Source organism: Hyla sarda, chromosome 1 (genome assembly GCF_029499605.1).
Source record: "Hyla sarda isolate aHylSar1 chromosome 1, aHylSar1.hap1, whole genome shotgun sequence".
In the NCBI taxonomy this organism is placed as follows: Eukaryota; Metazoa; Chordata; class Amphibia; order Anura; family Hylidae; genus Hyla; species Hyla sarda.
In genome coordinates, this window is record NC_079189.1 from 235,968,539 (window position 1) to 235,990,738 (window position 22,200).

Here is a 22,200-nt window from a genome sequence, read left to right on the forward strand (position 1 = left end):
TAAGAATATCCCCCTACGTGCGGAGCAAACATTCATGCAGTGAGTGGTCCCAGTCCCACCCATATCTTTTGGAGACCTAGCAACCCCCCTGAGCTGCAGTACTACATACAACCTGTGGACAAGAGTGGTGCTTTTCATGTATAGCACAAAAGCCATACATGAACTTTATCACTTCTCAATGGAAGATATCAATAGAAAAGCATTTTATAGGCATCATGCACACCCTGCCAAGTTTGTGGACGAGTAGAAGCTGCCGAGTCACATGGTATGGACAGCAAAAGAAAAGCTAACATTTACTGAGGGGTCTGACTCGTCTCAGACAGATAGCAACCAATCACAACCCCACTTCTATTATACAGAGCAACTTAAAACAAAAGTTGAGCTGTGATTGGTTGCTATCTGTCCAAGGCATAAATCACTGTCTCAAATTGTTAAATCCGGCCCATAGTTCTGTGTGCCCTGATAGATGGAGCACCTGGTAGTAGTAACATTTAGAAGGGGTACTCCGTTAAAATTTTTTTATCCCCTATCCTTAGATCGCAGGGGTCCCCCACGATCTCTGGGCAGGCAGCGTCCGGAACATGGAAGCTTGCAGCTTCCACATTGGTGATGTCATGCCCCTTCCATTCAGGTCTATGGGAGATTGCTTGACAGCTAGTACATAGCCGTCACGCCTCTTCCCATAGACATGAATGGAGGGGGGAGTGGGGCTGGCTTCTCGTCATCGAGCAGAGCAGAGTTCGCTCCGTGCACCAAACAGTGGTGCCGCAGCGGAGATCGCAGGGGTCCCTCGCAATCTAACATCTTAGCCCCAATCCTTTGCATAGGGGATAAGATGTTTTCACTAGAGTACCCCTTTACTTCTGCCTCTAGACATACTCAGTGGAGCACCAACTATTGATCTATATATCCGTTTAAAACTGTTAGAAAATCCATTAGGAGTTCTTAACCACTCCGTATTTAGGAGATCTGACCCCATTGTTCACCCTCAAGATCAATAGAGATGGTGTAGGGGCAGCGTTTCCCCAAACCGGGTGCCTCCAGCTGTTGCAAAACTACAACTCCTGGAATGCCCAGACAGTCGAAGCATTCTGCAAGTTGTAGTTTTGCAACAGGCACCCTGGTTGGGAAACAGTGGCGTAGGGTAAATGACCACAGACAAATGCCCATAGGGTAGAGACGCCACTTTTAACAGTACCACCCTAATATGGCGCTATTTCTTTATCACGTATGAGATGTCAAAGACATAATGCAGTAACTAAAATCCTATTCAGCCCCCCCAATCCTCAGTCGTCTATAGCCTCTGGATCTGTCACCAGCCAAAGGCAGTTGCGCTCGTGGGTTACTCGGGTATATAATGGGTACCAGGCTAACATGGAATGAGTAACACTACAGGTTTATTGCACAAATTTTTTTATTCCATTCAAACATTGAACAAGAGGGAAGACAAGTTAACACAATATTCCCTTCCATTTTTTGGCATGTCTTGGCCGACACAGGTTTGGTTTTTTAACCCCTTCTTCACAGTGCATGTTAGTCTCTACCAGCAGAGAGACGTTTCTCCTTCAAGCCATTGTCAGGGCATCCAGGCTTTCAGATAAGTCATTAGTTCTGTTTCTCTTGCTCGATGGCTGTAGAAGAAAGATACTGACATTAATATCAGATCTGTGCCCACAGATATAGTACCCAAGACCTGGGAAGCAGGGCGTGTCTCCTAGAGCAGTGGTCTCCAACCTGCACACCTCCAGATGTTGCAAAACTACAACTCCCAGCATGCCCGGACAGCCGTTGGCTGTCCGGGCATGCTGGGAGTTGTAGTTTTGAAAAAGGTCCGCAGGTTGGAGACCACTGTCCTAGAGGTACCCAGCTCACAGGAGATGCCAGTCACTAACGGTTACTGGGCATCAGTCTAGCAGGGATCATGGGGCAGAGATTTCCCCCCCCCCCCCCCTCCATTCATCCTCACGGAGCTGATAACAGGGAACAATAGACCCCATCCCCCTCCAGATGGTGACTTACTCTCTTTTGTAGGCAGGGTGTTCTTCTCGTGCGTCTCCGTCTTCTTCAGTTTGGACTTGTCGAACCTGCCGATTTCCGCCAGATCTGGCTTGTCTGCCATGATGTGTTCTGCAAGAGACCAATACAGAGTGAAGACAAAGATCTGCTGCCCCCGCAATCGGAAAGGATCTGCCGCCCCCCGCAATCGGAAAGGATCTGCCGCCCCCCCCCCCCCCCCCAGCAATAGGAAAATAGGAAAGGATCTGCCGCCCCCCCCCCCCCCCGCAATCGGAAAGGAGCTGCCGCCCCCCGCAATCGGAAAGGAGCTGCCGCCCCCCGCAATCGGAAAGGAGCTGCCGCCCCCCGCAATCGGAAAGGAGCTGCCGCCCCCCGCAATCGGAAAGGATCTGCCGCCCCCCGCAATCGGAAAGGATCTGCCGCCCCCCGCAATCGGAAAGGATCTGCCGCCCCCCGCAATCGGAAAGGATCTGCCGCCCCCCGCAATCGGAAAGGATCTGCCGCCCCCCGCAATCGGAAAGGATCTGCCGCCCCCCGCAATATGAAAGAATCTGCCGCCCCCCGCAATAGGAAAGAATCTGCCGCCCCCCGCAATAGGAAATAATCTGCCGCCCCCCGCAATAGGAAATAATCTGCCGCCCCCCGCAATAGGAAATAATCTGCCGCCCCCCGCAATAGGAAAGGATCTGCTGCCCCCCGCAATAGGAAAGGATCTGCTGCCCCCGCCGTGCACTGCAGATAGCGGATCAATGGCAGGCAGCTGTAAAGCATCCCGTCATGCTCACCTATAGCACTGTCCACAAATCCTACTAACTGGTACCAGCAAGAGGAACAATGGGCACCAGGTCCCGGCCCCCAATTTATATACACGACCCTGCCCATAGATCACGTCATTGCCTCCTATCATTGGCCGAGACTGAGAGAAGTTGTCGGCAGAGCCGATCACGTGATCCAGCCCGGTCCCACGCCCAAGGATGGATCGGAACCGGGCTCACGTGTGCAGCAGAACAATGAATGGGCGGCAGACAGGTGCTGTTATCTGTCACAGACTGGCATCATACACCAGGGTATCACTTTACCCGGCAGAGGATGCTACAGCCGGGGAAGGGCATGGAAAGATGTCATTGTTCCATGGGATCAAGCTATCCAATCTGCAGAGGGTGTTCAGACATAGGGACTGGGTGCTCTCAGAGGGTGTTCAGATATAGGGACTGGGTACTCTCAGAGGGTGTTCAGACATAGGGACTGGGTGCTCTCAGAGGGTGTTCAGACATAGGGACTGGGTGCTCTCAGAGGGTGTTCAGACATAGGGACTGGGTGCTCTCAGAGGGTGTTCAGACAGGTACTGGGTGCTCTCAGAGGGTGTTCAGACATAGGGACTGGGTGCTCTCAGAGGGTGTTCAGACATAGGGACTGGGTGCTCTCAGAGGGTGTTCAGACATAGGGACTGGGTGCTCTCAGAGGGTGTTCAGACATAGGGACTGGGTGCTCTCAGAGGGTGTTCAGACATAGGGACTGGGTGCTCTCAGAGGGTGTTTAGACATAGGGACTGGGTGCTCTCAGAGGGTGTTTAGACATAGGGACTGGGTGCTCTCAGAGGGTGTTCAGACATAGGGACTGGGTGCTCTCAGAGGGTGTTCAGACATAGGGACTGGGTGCTCTCAGAGGGTGTTCAGACATAGGGACTGGGTGCTCTCAGAGGGTGTTCAGACATAGGGACTGGGTGCTCTCAGAGGGTGTTCAGACATAGGGACTGGGTGCTCTCAGAGGGTGTTCAGACATAGGGACTGGGTGCTCTCAGAGGGTGTTCAGACATAGGGACTGGGTGCTCTCAGAGGGTGTTCAGACATAGGGACTGGGTGCTCTCAGAGGGTGTTCAGACATAGGGACTGGGTGCTCTCAGAGGGTGTTCAGACATAGGGACTGGGTGCTCTCAGAGGGTGTTCAGACATAGGGACTGGGTGCTCTCAGAGGGTGTTCAGACATAGGGACTGGGTGCTCTCAGAGGGTGTTCAGACATAGGGACTGGGTGCTCTCAGAGGGTGTTCAGACATAGGGACTGGGTGCTCTCAGAGGGTGTTCAGACATAGGGACTGGGTGCTCTCAGAGGGTGTTCAGACATAGGGACTGGGTGCTCTCAGAGGGTGTTCAGACATAGGGACTGGGTGCTCTCAGAGGGTGTTCAGACATAGGGACTGGGTGCTCTCAGAGGGTGTTCAGACATAGGGACTGGGTGCTCTCAGAGGGTGTTCAGACATAGGGACTGGGTGCTCTCAGAGGGTGTTCAGACATAGGGACTGGGTGCTCTCAGAGGGTGTTCAGACATAGGGACTGGGTGCTCTCAGAGGGTGTTCAGACATAGGGACTGGGTGCTCTCAGAGGGTGTTCAGACATAGGGACTGGGTGCTCTCAGAGGGTGTTCAGACATAGGGACTGGGTGCTCTCAGAGGGTGTTCAGACATAGGGACTGGGTGCTCTCAGAGGGTGTTCAGACATAGGGACTGGGTGCTCTCAGAGGGTGTTCAGACATAGGGACTGGGTGCTCTCAGAGGGTGTTCAGACATAGGGACTGGGTGCTCTCAGAGGGTGTTCAGACATAGGGACTGGGTGCTCTCAGAGGGTGTTCAGACATAGGGACTGGGTGCTCTCAGAGGGTGTTCAGACATAGGGACTGGGTGCTCTCAGAGGGTGTTCAGACATAGGGACTGGGTGCTCTCAGAGGGTGTTCAGACATAGGGACTGGGTGCTCTCAGAGGGTGTTCAGACATAGGGACTGGGTGCTCTCAGAGGGTGTTCAGACATAGGGACTGGGTGCTCTCAGAGGGTGTTCAGACATAGGGACTGGGTGCTCTCAGAGGGTGTTCAGACATAGGGACTGGGTGCTCTCAGAGGGTGTTCAGACATAGGGACTGGGTGCTCTCAGAGGGTGTTCAGACATAGGGACTGGGTGCTCTCAGAGGGTGTTCAGACATAGGGACTGGGTGCTCTCAGAGGGTGTTCAGACATAGGGACTGGGTGCTCTCAGAGGGTGTTCAGACATAGGGACTGGGTGCTCTCAGAGGGTGTTCAGACATAGGGACTGGGTGCTCTCAGAGGGTGTTCAGACATAGGGACTGGGTGCTATCAGAGGGTGTTCAGACATAGGGACTGGGTGCTCTCAGAGGGTGTTCAGACATAGGGACTGGGTGCTCTCAGAGGGTGTTCAGACATAGGGACTGGGTGCTCTCAGAGGGTGTTCAGACATAGGGACTGGGTGCTCTCAGAAGGTGTTCAGACATAGGGACTGGGTGCTCTCAGAGGGTGTTCAGACATAGGGACTGGGTGCTTTCAGAGGGTATTCAGACATAGGGACTGGGTGCTCTCAGATGGGGTTCAGATATAGGGACTGGGTTCTCTGATGGGGTTTCAATATAGGGACTAAGTTCTCTCTGATGGGGTTCAGACATAGGGTCTGGGTTCCATGTCATGATGTTCAGATATAGGGACTGGGTGCTCTCAGAGGGTGTTCAGACATAGGGACTGGGTGCTCTCAGAGGGTGTTCAGACATAGGGACTGGGTTCTCTCAGAAGGTGTTCAGACATAGGGACTGGGTGCTCTCAGAGGGTGTTCAGACATAGGGACTGGGTGCTTTCAGAGGGTATTCAGACATAGGGACTGGGTGCTCTCAGATGGGGTTCAGATATAGGGACTGGGTTCTCTGATGGGGTTTCAATATAGGGACTAAGTTCTCTCTGATGGGGTTCAGACATAGGGTCTGGGTTCCATGTCATGATGTTCAGATATAGGGACTGGGTGCTCTCAGAGGGTGTTCAGACATAGGGACTGGGTGCTCTCAGAGGGTGTTCAGACATAGGGAATGGGTGCTCTCAGAGCGTGTTCAGACATAGGGACTGGGTGCTCTCTGGTTTTCAGACATAGGGACTGGGTGCTCTATGATGGTGTTCAGACATAGGGACTGGGTGCTCTCCAAATGATGTTTAAACACAGGAACTGGTTGCTCTCTGATGGTGTTCAGACATAGGGACTGGGTTCTCTATGATGGTGTTCAGATATACAGTAGGGATCAAAAGTTTGGGCACCCCAGGTAAAAATTTGGATTAATTTGCAAAAAGAAGCTAAGGAAAGATGGAAAAATCTCCAAAAGGCATCAAATTACAGATTAGACATTCTTATGTCAACAAAAGTTAGATTTTATTTCCATCGTTTACACTTTCAAAATAACAGAAAACAAAAAAATGGCGTCTGCAAAAGTTTGGGCACCCTGCAGAATTTATAGCATGCACTGCCCCCTTTGCAAAGCTGAGACCTGCCAGTGTCATGGATTGTTCTCAATCAACATCTGGGAAGACCAGGGGATGTCAATCTCAAAGGTTTTAAATGCCCAGACTCATCTGACCTTGCCCCAACAATCAGCACCATGGGTTCTTCTAAGCAGTTTTCTAGAATTCTGAAACTGAAAATAGTTGACGCTCACAAATCTGGAGAAGGCTATAAGAAGATAGCAAAACATTTTCAGATGTCAACATCCTCTGTTCGGAATGTAGTTAAGAAATGGCAGTCATCAGGAACAGTGGAAGTTAAAGCAAGACCAATAAAAATATCTGGAAGACCAAGAAAAATATCAGACAGAACAGCTCGCAGGATTGTGAGAAAAACTATTCAAAACCCACGTTTAACTCCACAATCCCTCCAGAAAGATCTGGCAGACACTGGAGTTGTGGTACACTATTCCACTATAACGAGATACTTGTACAAATATGGACTTCATGGAAGAGTAATCAGAAGAAAACCTCTTCTACGTCCTCGCCACAAAAATCAGTGTTTGAACTTTGCAAATGAACATATAGACAAGCCTTATGCATTTTGGAAACAAGTTCTGTGGACCGATGAGGTTAAAATTGAACTTTTTGGCCGGAATAAGCAAAGGTAAATTTGGAGAAGAAGGGGAACAGAATTTAATAAAAAGAACCTCTGTCCAACTGTTAAGCATGGGGTGGATCAATCATGCTTTGGGGTTGTATTGCAGCCAGTGGCACAGGGAACATCTCATGAGTAGAAGGAAAAATGTATTCAATAAAATTTCAGCAAATTTTGGATGCTAACCTGATGCCATCTGTGAAAAAGCTGAAGTTAAAGAGAGGATGGCTTCTACAAATGGATAATGATCCTAAACACACCTCGAAATCCACGGGGGATTACATCAAGAGGCGTAAACTGAAGGTTTTGCCATGGCCTTCACAATCTCCTGACCTCAACATAATTGAAAATCTATGGATAGACCTTAAAAGGGCAGTGCGTGACAGACAGCCCAGAAATCTCAACGAACTGGAAGACTTTTGTAAGGAACAATGGGCAAAGATACCTCAAACAAGAATTGAAAGACTCTTGGCTCTTGACAAAAAGCTTTTACAAGCTGTGATACTTGCCAAACGGGTCAGTACAAGATATTAACTCTGCAGGGTGCCCAAACTTTTGCAGACACCATTTTTTTGTTTTCTGTTATTTTGAAAGTGTAAATGATGGAAATAAAATCTAACTTTTGTTGACATATTATAAGAATGTCTAATCTGTAATTTGATGCATTTGGGAGATTTTTCCATCTTTCCTTGGATTCTTTATGCACATTAATAAATAGAAAAATTCCTGGGGTGCCCAAACTTTTGAACCCCACTGTATATAGTGGTCTCTAAACTTTAGCCCTCCAGATGTTGCAAAACTACAATTCCCAGCATTCCCAGACAGCTGTTTGCTGTGTGGGCATGCTTGGATTTGTAGTTTTGCAACAGCTGGAGGGCTACAGTTTGGAGATCACTGTGCAATGGTCTCTAAACTGTGGCTCTCTAGCTGTTTCAAAACTGCAAATCCCAGCATGCCCAAACAGCTGCCTCGGAATGCTGTGAGTTGTAGTTGCGTACCTCCAGCTGTTGCATAACTACATCTCCCAGCATGCCCTTCGGTGATCACTACATGCTGGGAGTTGTAGTTTTGCAACAGCTGGAGGCACACTGGTTGGAAAATACTGAGTTAGGTAACAGAACCTAACTGAAGGTTTTCCAACCAGTGTGCCTTTCAGCTGTTGCAAAAGTACAACTCCCAGCATGCACGGTCTGTCAGTGCATGCTGGGATTTGTAGTTTTGCAACATCTGGAGGGCCACAGTTTGGAGATCACTGTGCAGAGATTTCTAAACCGTGGCCTTTCAGATCTTGCAAAACTACAACTCCCAGCATGCCCAAACAGCTGTCTCAGCATGCTGGGAGTTGTAGTTGCGTACCTCCAGCTGTTGCATAACTACATCTCCCAGCATGCCCTTCGGCGATCAGTACATGCTGGGAGTTGTAGTTTTGCAACAGCTGGAGGCACACTGGTTGGAAAATACTGAGTTAGGTAACAGAACCTAACTGAACGTTTTCCAACCAGTGTGCCTCCAGCTGTTGCAAAAGTAAAACTCCCAGCAAGCACGGTCTGTCAGTGCATGCTGGGAGTTGTAGTTTTAAAACATACAGAGCCCTGACGTATTTCAAGGAAACAGTTTAGGGCCACATATGGGGTATTTCCGTACTCGGGAGAAATTGCACTACAAATCTTGGGGGGCTTTTTCTCCTTTTACCCCTTACAAAAAGGAAAAGTTGGGGTCAACACCAGCCTGGTGTTGCCCCATACTTTTTATTTTCACAAGAGGTAAAGGGAAAAAAGCCCCCCAAAATTTGTAACGCAATTTCTCTTGAGTACGGAAATACCCCATATGTGGGAGCAAAATGCTCTGCGGGCGCACAACAAGGCTCAGGAGTGAGAGCGCACTATGTACAGTTGAGGCCACCATGGACACTATGTAAAGTTGGACGGGAAAATTAAGAAAATATTTTTTTTCCACTAAAATGCTGGTGTTACCCTAAATTTTTCATTTTCACAAGGGAAAATAGGAAAAAAGCCCCCCAAAATTTGTAACCCCACTTCTTCTGACTAAGAACATACTCCATATGTGGGTGTAAAGTGCTCTGCAGGTGCACTACAATGCTCAGAAGAGAAGGAGGGCCATTGGGCTTTTGGAGAGAAAATTTGTTAGGAATTGAAGGCCACGTGTGTTACAAAGCCCCCATAGTGCCAGAACAATGGACCCCCCCCATGTGACCCCATTTTGGAAACTACACACCTCACGGAATGTTATCAGGGGTACAGTGAGCAGTTATGCCCTTCAAGTGTCTGACAGATTTTTGGAACAGTGGTACATGAAAATGAAAAATGTAATTTTTCATTTGCACAGCCCACTGTTCCAAAGATCTGTGAAACGCCAGTGGGGTGTAAATGCTCACTGCACCCCTTATTAAATTCTGTCAAGTGTGTAGTTTCCAAAATGGGGTCACATGTGGGGGGGGGGGGTTTCACTGTTCTGGCACCAAGGGGGGGGGGCTTTGTAAACGCACATATCCCCCGACTTCCATTCCAAACAAATTCTGTCTCCAAAAGCCCAACGGCAGTCCTTCTCTTGCGCATTGTAGTGTGCCAGCAGATCCCTTGACGTCCACACATGGGGTATTTCCATACTCAGAAGAGATGGGGTTACAAATTTTGGGGGGCATTTTCTCCTATTAACATTTGTAAAAATGTAACATTTGGGAAAAAAGCATAATTTTAGTGAAATTTTATTTTTTTTTAACAAAAAGTAATCAAACACCTGTGGAGTGTTAAGGCTCGCTGTACCCCTTGTTACGTTCCTTGAGGGGTGTTGTTTCCAAAATAGTAGGCCATGTGATTATTTTTTTGCTGTTCTGGCAAAATAGGGGCTTCCTAAATTCGACATGCCCCCCAAAAACCAGTTCAGCAAAATTTGCTTTCCAAAAGCCAAATGTGACTCCTTCTCTTCTGAGCATTGTAGTTAGCCCGCAGAGCATTTTACGTCCTAACATGGGGTATTTCCATACTCAGAAGAGATGGGGTTACACATTTTGGGGGGCATTTTCTCCCATTACCCTTTGTAAAAATTGTAAATTTGGGGGGGAAAAAACTGCACTTTAGTGAAAATGTTTTTTTTTCATTGACACATCCGACTTTAACGAAAAGTCGTCAAACACCTGTGGGGTTTTAAGGCTCACTGGATCCCTTGTTACATGCCTTGAGGGGTGTAGTTTCCAAAATAGTATGCCATGTGTTTTTTTTTTTTTTTGCTGTTCTGGCACCATAGGGGCTTCCTAAACGTGACATGCCCCTCAAAAACCATTTCAGAAAAGCTCACTCTCCAAAATCCCATTGTTGCTCCTTCCCTTCTGAGTCCTCCGAGCACATACCTCATACACATATGAGGTATTTCCTTACTCGAGAGAAATTGGGTTACAAATTTTTGAGGGCTTTTTCTCCTATTACCCCTTTTAAAAATTCAAAAACTGGGTTTACAAGAACATGCGAGTGTAAAAATGAAGATTTCGAATTTTCTCCTTCACTTTGCTGCTATTCCTGTGAAACACCTAAAATGTTAACAAACTTTTCTGAATGTCATTTTGAATACTTTGAGGGGTCCAGTTTTTATAATGGGGTCATATATGGGGTATTTCTAATATGAAGGCCCTTCAAATCGACTTCAAAACTGAACTGGTCCCTGAAAAATGCATTTTTTTTTTATTTTGTGAAAAATTAGAAAATTGCTGCTATACTTTGAAGCCCTATGATGTCTTCCAAACGTAAAATTTTTTTTACTTTATGATGCAAACATAAAGTAGACATATTGTATATGTGAATCAATATTTAATTTATTTGGAATGTCTATTTCCCTTATAAGCAGAGAGCTTCAAAATTAGAAAAATGCTAACTTTTCATTTTTTTCATCACATTTTGGAATTTTTCACCAAGAAATGATGCAAGTATCAACAAAAATTTACCACTAACATAATGTAGAATATGTCACAAAAAACAATCTCGGAATCAGAATGAAAGGTAAAAGCATCCCAGAGTTATTAATGCTTAAAGTGACAGTGATCAGAATTGTAAAAAATGCTCCCGTCCTTAGGGTTATAATGGGCTCCGTCCCTAAGGGGTTAAGGACTCTATCAACAGGATCTGTTCCACTGGACTGGCGCATATCAAATATTCAGAAATGGGTCAGAAAGTGAGTGTTCTAACAGATGCTATACTGGAATACTTAAATAGAAATGAATGTGTACTTTTGTATTAGCATGAGGGATGGGTCCTGTCAAATTAACCTGATCAGCGTTTACTGAAAGGTGAGCTCGGAACCTGACAAGAAGGAGTTGTTGGATGCCATATATCTTGATGTGTCCTAATAATTTAATACATTTGTACATAATAAAATTGTGTTGTACCTGTGTGCAAGCAACCAGCTCAGTGATAGAGAACAGAGGGTGGTTACAAATGGTACATACTCGGATTGGGTGACTGTTACTAGTGGGGTACCACAGGGGTCAGTTTTGAGCCATATTCTCTTTAATATATTTATTAATGACCTTGTAGAACAGTTTTTCTCAAGCGTGGTCCTCAAGACCCCCCTTCCCACTCAACAGGTCATATTATCAGGATTTCCTTGGTCTTTCACAGGTGATATAACATTGTTGATCCCTGATTCACTGACCATATTTATATCACATGTGAAAGGAAATCCAGAAAACATGACCTGTTGATGGGTCTTGAGGACCGCGCTTGAGAAACACTGTTATACAGGGATTATATAGTAAAGTATAATTGCCAAAAAAATTGAAATATATTATATCAGAATATCAGTGTGTGCAGTACATCTTGTGCCCCTGCACTAAGCTTAAATACAAGCTCATGAAACACTGGTCTTAATAAATTTGCTACATAATGGCCCTGATTTACTAAGTGTTGTGTAGTTTTCTTTGTGGGTTTTAATTCCCTACAATTTTTTTTCCATGGTATTTACTAGAGATGAGCGAATCATAGCTGATTAACCCAAATTCGTTATGAATTTCATGAAAAATGTGATTTGCAACAAATGCGAATATCGCCGCGAATCGCTTCATTAAACTCCATTTACTGTGGTCCATGCTCCAGGGCATCTAAAATGGTGGATCCACATGTCAGTACATGGGGCAAGGAACGCTTGGAATGCGGGAAGTGAAGTAGGCGGGATGACCCTAAATCACATGCAGGATGCAGCCGATCAGCAGCCAGTCACCCCTGTGATGTCACAGCCCTATATATTCGGCAGCCATTTTGCATCTCATCATTTCATTCATTACACTGCATAGAGATAGTACAGACATCGCTGTGTGTGAATGTTGCACAGAAAAGTTTTTTGCAGCAGCGTTTCACCTCATAGTCACCTCAGCCTTCCTGTAGGACAAGGAGCACAGCGTTTTTGCACAGATATGAATTCTTACTGCAGCGATTAACCCCCTCAGTCACTGTGAACAGCATTGTATTAAAAAGGGGCAGAGAGCTGTGTGTTGCCTCAGCTGCAGAAACATTTTCAGAGGAGGGAGAAATAATTTTTTAGGGAAAATCTGTGTCGTTGTTCCACAACAACTGGTCTGCTGGTTATACTAGTCTGTAGATGGTATAATCAGTCCATTCCTAATAGTATTTGAGAGAGAGTCTTTTTGCAATTTTTTGGTTTAGTACACAGTGACTGTGTGCTGCAGCATTGTTGTATACTGCTGGTGGTGTGGGCAATTTTTTTTAAACGTACTGTAGTGCATTTTTCTGCCCTCATAAATGCATACCACATACCTACATCAAAGTAGAGTACTATTTTGTACCTGTGGAACTCTCAAGGGCCTAGATACTGTGAAAGGACAGCCAATAGTGCACACCTGCTGCTGTTCTAGACAAATACTGTTTTAAGTGTAGTGAAGCGTATTGTACTCCCCTCATATACGCATGTCAGGCAGAGTAGTGCCAGGATGTGCACAGAGGAGTGGCAGAGGCCTAAATTCATCAGGCGGAGGTCGCAGCAGAGTAAGGGTGTGTGCCAACCGGAGTCGCAGCGAGAGGTCTTAGCTGCCGGTGTCAGCTAGCAGACCAGCGACCCAGCAGCCGTGATTGATCAGTTACATAGTTAGTACGGTCGAAAAAAGACATATGTCCATCAAGTTCAACCAGGGAATTGAAGGGTAGGGGTGTGGCGCGATATTGGGGAAGGGATGGGATTTTATATTTCTTCATAAGCATTAATGTTATTTTGTTCCAGGAATGTATCTAATCCTGTTTTAAAGCTGTAAATTTTTCCTGCTGTGACCAGTTCCTGAGGTGCACTGTTCCATAAGTTCACAGTTCTCATGGTAAAGAAGGCGTGTCACCCCTTGAGACTAAACTTTTTCTTCTCCAGACGGAGGGAGTGCCCCCTCATCCTTTGGGGGGGTTTAACCTGGAACCGTTTTTCTCCATATTTTTTGTATGGGCCATTAATATACTTGCCATTTGTATGGGCCATTAATAATATGGGTTTATCATATCCCCCCTTAAACGCCTCTTCTCAAGACTAAACAATTGTAACTCCTTTAATCGCTCCTCATAGCTAAGATGTTCCATGCCCCATATTAGTTTAGTCGCGCGTCTCTGCACCCTTTCCAGCTCCACAGTGTCCCTTTTATGGACAGGTGACCAAAACTGAACAGCATATTCCAGGTGAGGCTGTACCAATGCTTTATAAAGGGGGAGTATTATGTCCCTGTCCCTTGAGTCCATGCCTCTTTTGATACATGACAATATCCTGCTAGCTTTGGAAGCAGCAGCCTGACATTGCATGCTATTCTCTAGTCTGTGATCTACAAGTACACCCAGATCCTTCTCTACCAGTGACTCTGCCAGTTTAATCCCCCCCTAAGACATACGATGCATGCAGGTTATTAGTACCCAGATGCATAACTTTACATTTATCCACATTGAACCTCATTTGCCAAGTGGATGCCCAGACACTTAATCCATCCAAGTCATCTTGTAACCTATACACCTCCTCTATAGACTGTACCGTGCTACAAAGCTTGGTGTCATCTGCAAAGATAGAAACAGAGCTGTTAATGCCATCCTCTATATCATTGATAAATAAATTAAACAACAGCGGTCCCAGTACAGAACCTTGGGGTACACCACTAATAACCGGGGACCAATCAGAGTACGAATCACTCGGTCATTCACTTCATCCCAAGTGACATCCAACAGGCTCTGTTATTGTGCTGCTCTATGGTCTCCCTCATGCTACCACCTCCAAGCTCTGTCATTGTGCCGCCATATGGTCTCATGCTGATGCTGCCACCTCCTGGCTCTCTCATTCTGCTACTCGATGGTCTCCTCATGCTAATGCTACCACCTCCACGCTCTGTCATTGTGCCACCATATGGTCTCCTCATGCTGATGCTGCCACCTCCTGGCTCTCTCATTCTGCTGCTCGATGGTCTCCTCATGCTAATGCTACCATTTCCACGCTCTGTCATTGTGCCACCATATGGTCTCCTCATGCTCATGCTGCCACCTCCAGGCTCTCTAATTGTGCTGCTTTATGGTCTCCTCATGCTGATGCTACAACCTCCAGGCTCTCTCATTGTGCTGCCATGGATACTGCAAAACATAATTGCAGTGCTGGTCCCCAGTTTCAGAAATTCCTCTGCATTAGGGTCACTTTCAGGACTCCTGATCCTGCTGCTTCCACCTCCAGGCTGTCTCATTCAGCCACTATATGATCTCCTCATGACTCAGCCACCTCCAGGCTGTGCCATTCAGACACTATGTGGTATCCTCATGCTTCAGCCACCTCCAGGCTGTGCCATTTAGCCACTATATGGTATCCTCATGCCTCAGCCACCTCCAGGCTGTGCCATTCTGACACTATATGGCCTACACATGCAGCCACAAACTCCAGGCAGTCATTCAGCCACTATATGGTCTCCTAATACTGATGCCACCTCCAGGCTCTGTCATTGTGCTGCCATGTGACTCTTTGTTAGATTTGGTCCTTTGTACCCACACGCCATGGCCCAGGACACTAAAACTTGTGAGTTAAAATTTCAATTTATAAATCCTAAATTTCAATTTAAAAATCCTAAATTTAAAAATCTTAAATTTCAATGGTCTCCTCACGCATCTGCCAACTCCAGGCTGTACCATTCAGACACTATATGGTCTCCTCATGCTTCAACCAACTCCAGGCTGTGCCATTCAAACACTTTATGGTCTCCTCATGCTTCAGCCAACTCCAGGCAGTCATTCAGCCACAATATGGTGTCCTCATACTGATGCCACCTCCAGGCTCTGTCATTGTGCTGCTATGTGACTCCTTGTTAAATTTGGTCCTTTGTACCCACACACCGGGGCCCGGGACACTAAAACTTGGGAGTTAAAATTTTAAAATCCTCAATTTAAATTAAAAAATTCTAAAATTTCAATGGTCTCCTAATGCTTCTGCCAAATTCAGGTTGTGCCATTAAGCCACAATAATGGTCTCCTCATGCTTCAGCCACCTCCAGGCTGTGCAATTCAGCCACTATATGGTCTCCTCATGATTCAGCCACCTCCAGGCTGTGTCATTCAGCCAATATATGGTTTACTGATGCTGCTGGGCCTGGGCTTGGGCCTAAAACTTTTTTATGGTAGCACTAGCTACCATAAATCTTCAATTTAAATGTCAAAATTCATCTTTTAATCTTAGGGATTGTGAAGCCCTAGTGTCTACTATTGCTGCTGCCAGCTCCAGGCTGTGTCATTTAGCCACTATATGGTGTCCTCATGCTGCCAAAACCTCCACGCTGTGTCATTCAGCTTCTATATGGTCTCCTCATGCTTCAGCCACATCCAAGCTGTGTCATTCAGCCACTGTATGGTCTCCCCATGCTGCCAACTCCTCTATGCTGTGACATTCAGCCACTATATGGTCTCTTCATGCTGCCAACACCTCCACTCTGTCTCATTCAGCCACTATCTGGTCTCCCCATGATGCCAACACCTCCTCGCTGTGTCATTCAGCCACTGTGCGTTCTCCTCATGCTGCCAACACATCCACGCTGTCATTTAGCCACTATATGGTCTCCTCATACTGATGCCATCTCCAGGCTCGGTCATTGTGTCGCAGTGATTCTAATAGCGATGCCTGTAATTTGCATGTCATACTGAATAACAGTATTATTTCACTACCCCAGCTCACTCGATATGCATGTTAAAACAAAACAAAGTGTTTTACACCCTTATTGAGGCTCTCTGAAGACCAGAAATAGCCATTTTTTATAAACTCATCCCGAAACTAATTTTTGGGGAAAATTCGGCAAATTGGTCGAATCTAATTTTTCAATTCAAATTTTTTTCGCTCATCTTTAGTATTTACTAAGGTTTCCCTACATTTTGCACTTTTCCCTACATTTTGCTTTTGTTACACTACATTTTCTGTGGAAACCTTTAGTAAACATGTTGAGGTTTTTGTGAAAATATTAGGGAGACGCCCCTTTTTGGTGACCACACCCACTTTTCCCGATGTCCACGCTTGTTTTCTGGGTTTTCTCAGTCAAATGGAGAGTTAGGCATTTTTTTTCAATTCAGGCACAAAATCGGGCACAAATTCTGGTGCAGAATCTGGCGCACAAGCCCGACAAAACATGGGTTTACAATAGTAAATCAGGGCCAATATGTGTAATTTACAGACATGGACAAACTTGTTCATACTCTCATGTTACAGACAGAAAAACCCACAATGCTCCCTGAAATAACATGAAACTGACAAAAGTAATAATGAATAAAAATTTACTAAAAATGTGATACATACTTTATACTATTCTTTTTTCTTTTCCCACATCCTATAAGGGTCTATTCACACGGAAGAATTTCTGCTTGTGGAATTCCACCTCAAATCAAAGCCAATAGATTTCTATCGGGTTTTGCACTCCCATTCACACGTCTGAATTTCCGCTTGCGGAATTCTGCAAGTGGAAATTCAGAAGTGTGAATGGGATTGCAGAATCCCATAGAAGTCTATGTGCTTTGATTTGAGGCGGAATTCCGCAAGCAGAAATTCTGACGTGTGAATAGACCCTTACAGGATGTAGGAAAAGAAAAAAGAATAGTATAAAGTATGTATCACATTTTTAGTCCATAAGTCTGTTTTTTCTCTTTACTACGGGAGATTTGTTTCTATGCACTTTCTTTTTACTGCTGTGTGCAGCCATCTCAGATTCATCTGTTTAACACGGTTTCCAGCCTCTGCATTGCCTACTTTATCTTCGGTTCTCAGTTGTACCATTCTTTACTATGTGTTGTGCTGCATTTCCTCATCCTTCACCTCATGGGGAGGACAGTTACTGCGGTGTTGACCAGTTTTTGCTATCTGTTGTCTGGCTACTACTACACAGCCACCGATGACTATGACATCAAGTGGACCATGCCGCACTGCGTCCTTACACTCAAGCTGATTGGACTCTCCTTTTATTACTTTGATGGAGGGAAAGCCAAGACATCACTGATCCCGGAGCAGCAGCGCTACGCAGTGATGGGAGTGCCCTTCTTGCTGGAGGTTTGTGGCTTTTCCTACTACTATGGTGGGTTTTTAGTTGGACCCCAGTTTTCCATGCGCAAGTACCTCCAAATTGTGACGGTTGAGCTGACCAATGTGGAGGGAGAAAGGTCTAACAGCGTCCAGCCAGTGATGAAGTGGCTCGGCCTCTTCTTCCTGACCACATACACGTGTTCGGCCCCTATCTGCATGACAGCTACTTCCTTACGGAAGAATATGCAAACCAATCATTCTGGTACCGCTGTGTGTACATGACTATTTGGAGCAAAATTATGTTATTTAAGGAGGTCACCTGCTGGCTGGTTATGGAAGGCATCTGCATTCTTTCCAGCCTTGGTTATGATGACAAGGATGAAAAAGGTCAAGCGCGGTGGGATGCCTGTGCCAATATGAAAGTGTGGCTATTTGAGACCACTCCTCTATTCACAGGAACCATTGCCAGCTTCAATACCAATGACTGGGTGGCGAGATACGTTTTTAAGTGTCTCCATTTCTTTGGCAACAAGGCCGTGTCTCTGGGAGCCACCCTCTAAAAATTTTTTATAAAAAGCAATCAGAAAGTCCCATCAAAACAAAAATGGTACCAATAAAAACTAAAGATCACAGCACAAAAGATGAGCCCTCACACATCGCCATATCCAGAACAGTAAAAAGGTTATAGGGATCAGAAGAGGAAATGTTTAAACATGTACATTTTTGTACAAAAAGTTATACATTTTTAAAAGAAGTAAAACAAAACCTACCGTATATGCTGGCGTATAAGACGACCCCCAACTTTTACAGTTAAAATATAGAGTTTGGGATATACTCGCCGTATAAGACTACCCCTTCTACCACGATGTACAGTACCTTGTAGTTCCCCCCACATCAGGTAGGCAGTATAGTTCCCCCACATTAGGTAGGCAGCATGTTCCCCCACATTAGGTTGCAGTTCCCCCATATTAGTAGGCAGCTCCCCCACATTAGGTCAGCAGTTCCCCCACAATAGTAGGCAGCTCTGCCCACATTAGGTCAGCAGTTCCCCCCACATTAGGTCAGCAGTTCCCCCCCACATTAGGTCAGCAGTTCCCCCACAATAGTAGGCAGCTCCCCCCACATTAGGTCAGCAGTTCCCCCACATTAGGTCAACAGTTCCCCCACAATAGTAGGCAGCTTCCCCCACATTAGGTCGGGAGTTACCCCACATTAGGTCGGGAGTTACCCCACTTTAGTAGGCAGCTCCCCCACATTAGCAGACAGCCCCCCCCCCCCCCTCACAGACAAACAGCCTCCAGCCATATACAATGTATGGCTGGAGGCTGTATGTCTGTACTGCCCCCACAGTGTTCTGATTACCGCTCCTCCGGCCCGGGGTCACCATCTACTGCTATGGACCATAGCAGCAGTCCCGGGCCTGTAGGAGCGGTGACCGGATCACTTAAGAAGATGACGCGCCGCCGGTCACTCACCAGGCCCCGGCCGGCATGCGTCCTCCTGCGATGGTCCTGCGGTCCTCCTGCATCTCTATGGTCACAGGAGGACGTCACTGACGTCCCATGCGTACAACCACAGAGGCAGAGAAGCGGAGGAGGACCGCAGGAGGACGCGTGCCGGTCGGGGAATGGTGAGTGACCGGCAGACATCCCTATGTCCCGAAAAGATCTTTCGGGACACAGGCATGTCCGGCATAGGAAAAGCTATGATTATCTGCTCCCGTGATACTAAAAACCAGGGTGCCTCCAGCTGTTGTGTAACTACAACTACCAGCATGCCCGGACCGGCAAATGCTGTCCGGGCATGCTGGGAGTTGTAGTTTCACAACAGCTGGAGACACCCTGGTTTTTAGTATCAGTAATTCGTTTTTATCTGCTCTGGCCGGCCCCCGCACACTGGAGCCGGCCCAGGCAGATAGTCATAAGTTTTCCTATCCCGGACCCCAATACCCGGCGTATAAGACGACCCCCGACTTTTCCGGAAAAAAGTTGGGGTTAAAAAGTCGTCTTATACGCCGAAATATACGGTATATAATTTGGATGTAATTGTATGGACCTACAGAATAAAGATAATGTGTCATTTTAATCGAAAAGTGCACTGTATAGAATTGGAAGGAAGACCCCAAGCGTTACAAAATGGCTTTTTTGTTTTGTTTTTCCCACAAATAATTTTTTTTTTTTTATTTTGCTCTAGATTTTGTGGTGAAATGATTGATGTCAATACAAAGTAAAATTGGTGGCACAAAAAACAAGCCCTTATATGGGTCTGTTGGTGGAAAACTGAAAGCGTTATGATTTTTAGAAGGTGAGGTGGAAAAAACAAAACTGTAGCCAAACTTCCTGGATGTGGTCCCAAGAGGAAAATGGAAGATAAATCAAAGAGACAAATAACACAAATGGTAACCAAAGGGCCCAGGGAAACTTCTAAAGATAATGGCCCTGATTTCCTCTTGTAAACCCGACATGCTTCATTATTTTGTATTTCACAATGATTCTGTTGAACCATAATTCACAAGCAATGTCTGATTTCCATCAGTTAATTTTCAGTAAATATTTATTCATTATTACTTTTGTCAGCTTTAGGGTATGTTCACACTACGTAATTCCCGCGGAATCAGGGCTGTGGAGTCGGTAGATAAATACTCCGACTCCGCAATTTTTTGTACTTCCGACTCCCCGACTCCTCTGTATTAATATGTGAATGTATTAAAGTTTAAGCTAACAATCGGAGTTTACAAGTTTTTATAGCCTTAGCTGAATGACAGAAGTTTTTCCAATGGTTAACAGCTTCATTGACCCTCCATTCCCTTCACTTATACAAGTGTCTCTAGTCCTGCAAAAAACATATTCACTTAATCCCTTATCAGTGAGAGGCTAGGTTACCCATGAGTTCCCTGTAACAGCAGAACACAACACTATGGAAAGTATAAGTATTGCCGCTCCTAATTGTGCGTTGCGTGCCATATAGTGAAGCACATAAAAAGCATGCTTCTTTACGGTAACTTAACGTGTTCGTTTTGCGGTTAAGTGAGGCACTGCATGCATTGGTCATTAATTATAACTTTTTGTGAATTGGGACATTTAAACTTGCTTTTTTTTCATTCCAATCTAAATTTTGTAGGAGTCGAAGTCGGAGTTGGTGCATTGTTTGCCGACTCCGGCTCCAGGTACCCAAAATTTCATCCGACTCCTTGACTCCGACTCCACAGCACTACGCGGAATTCCGCAAACGGAATTACATGCTATGAACATAAACATCAGTGTGAATGGGTTTCTGCGAGACCTGTTTAAACTGGGGAATTTCCGCCATGGACAATTCCGCCGCTGAAATTGTTCCGCACAAAGAAAGAACATGTTCATTCTTTGCACCGAAGTCTGCGAACACTGAATAGCCGCCAATTGTGACGGCTCAGTGCCACGCGGTCCTACCACCGATGTATTGCGGCGGCCAGAATGTAATCTCCGTTTGCGGAATTCTGCGAGCGGAGGTTCCATTTATAATCCGTAGTGTGAACATACCCTTAAGTTATTTCAGGGAGCATTGTGTGTTTTTCTGTAGTCAATGGAAGGGTAACAACAATTTTGTTTGGGAGTTGTAATGAGAATATTGTATTATGATTTTTGTTTTTTATGTAGTGTATGTATGTTTTTGCCACATTCACTTGATAAATGGGGATGTATTTCAGGTTACAGATGACCTGCAGTTACCTCCAGTAACAAAAGGTCTTTTTGCTCCCTTATGCTCATAGCCAGTGTTCAACTGGCTATAATACATCATTACTATCGTAATCTGACTGAATCTGATGGTTGAGATTCTGTTGCTATGCCACTGCTCATGAATGTTTTATAGAAAATCCTATGTGGGCAAGATATAATGCACATACAAAACAGTAAAATAATGGGAACAGTGTTATGGTGCTCTATGTGTTAGAGACATTGGCCCTGATTTAATAAGAATGGAGTGTAGTTTTCTTTCCCATGGTATTTACTAATGTTTCCCTATATTTAGCTTTTTTTTTTTTTTACACATGCTCTGATCTGTAGGGTTTTCTTCAGCTCAAATCCACCACATTTTTCTGTGGAAACCTTAGTGAATATGTTGGGTTTTTGTGAAAATGTCGAGGACAGGCCCCTTTTGGTAGCCATTCCCCTTTCCCAACAGGCATGCCCCTTTTTCAAGGTTTCTCAGTAAAATGGAGAGTTGGTAATTTTTTTAAATTCTGCAGCAAATTCTGGCGCACACAGAATTTCTGGTGCACAACCCGACAAAACATGTCGGGTTTACAATAGTAAATCAGGGCCATTATTTGTGCACAATAAAATAATTCCTAATTATATCAGTTTTATAGCTTTGTATATACAGTGAAACCTCTCTAAAGACCACTCCCTTATCCAGACCAGATTTCCTGTAACAGATTTTCAGTTCCACCATATAATATTCATATCAGAGATCTTATACTACTATTCAGTGCAGTTTTGGTGGTCAGCTAAAATGGTTTTGTTGTATTTGTTGATGCTATGGATTTATCTTTTTCTTTAACATTTATTTTTAAACCGAGTTTTGCATGGTAAGCTTCTACTACTGTAGTGAAAGAAGAGCTGAAAAAATGGTTACCTTCAGAAAACGTAGAAGATGTTTTTACCCACTAAATGGAAGTAGGAAGGACAAAATTATCAAAATAATTATTCTCTAACTTGTTTTGCTTTAACCCCTTGGGGACGGAGCCCATTATGACCCTAAGGACGGGAGCA

At 45.4% G+C, this 22,200-nt stretch overlaps 1 protein-coding gene and 1 pseudogene across 2 annotated transcripts in view; one reads left to right on the top strand and one right to left on the bottom strand.

Moving 5' to 3' along the window:
- Nucleotides 1–1,396: 1,396 nt before the first annotated feature.
- The window catches only part of TMSB10 (thymosin beta 10), a 40,815-nt gene continuing 20,011 nt past the window's right edge, over nt 1,397–22,200 (bottom strand). The window contains exons 1-3 of one of the 2 annotated variants that reach the window (XM_056569022.1): nt 2,802–2,841; nt 2,020–2,127; nt 1,397–1,631 (exon numbers count right to left, since the gene is read on the bottom strand). In XM_056569022.1, coding sequence (XP_056424997.1) covers nt 1,606–1,631; nt 2,020–2,119 — 126 coding nt within the window. In that variant the 5' untranslated portion in view covers nt 2,120–2,127; nt 2,802–2,841 and the 3' untranslated portion in view covers nt 1,397–1,605. Of the gene's footprint in view, nt 1,632–2,019; nt 2,128–2,801; nt 2,842–22,200 lie in introns of those variants that run through there. The other variant, XM_056569028.1, reaches the window with a different exon arrangement.
- LOC130357346 (lysophospholipid acyltransferase 5-like) lies at nt 2,991–18,023 on the top strand (annotated as a pseudogene).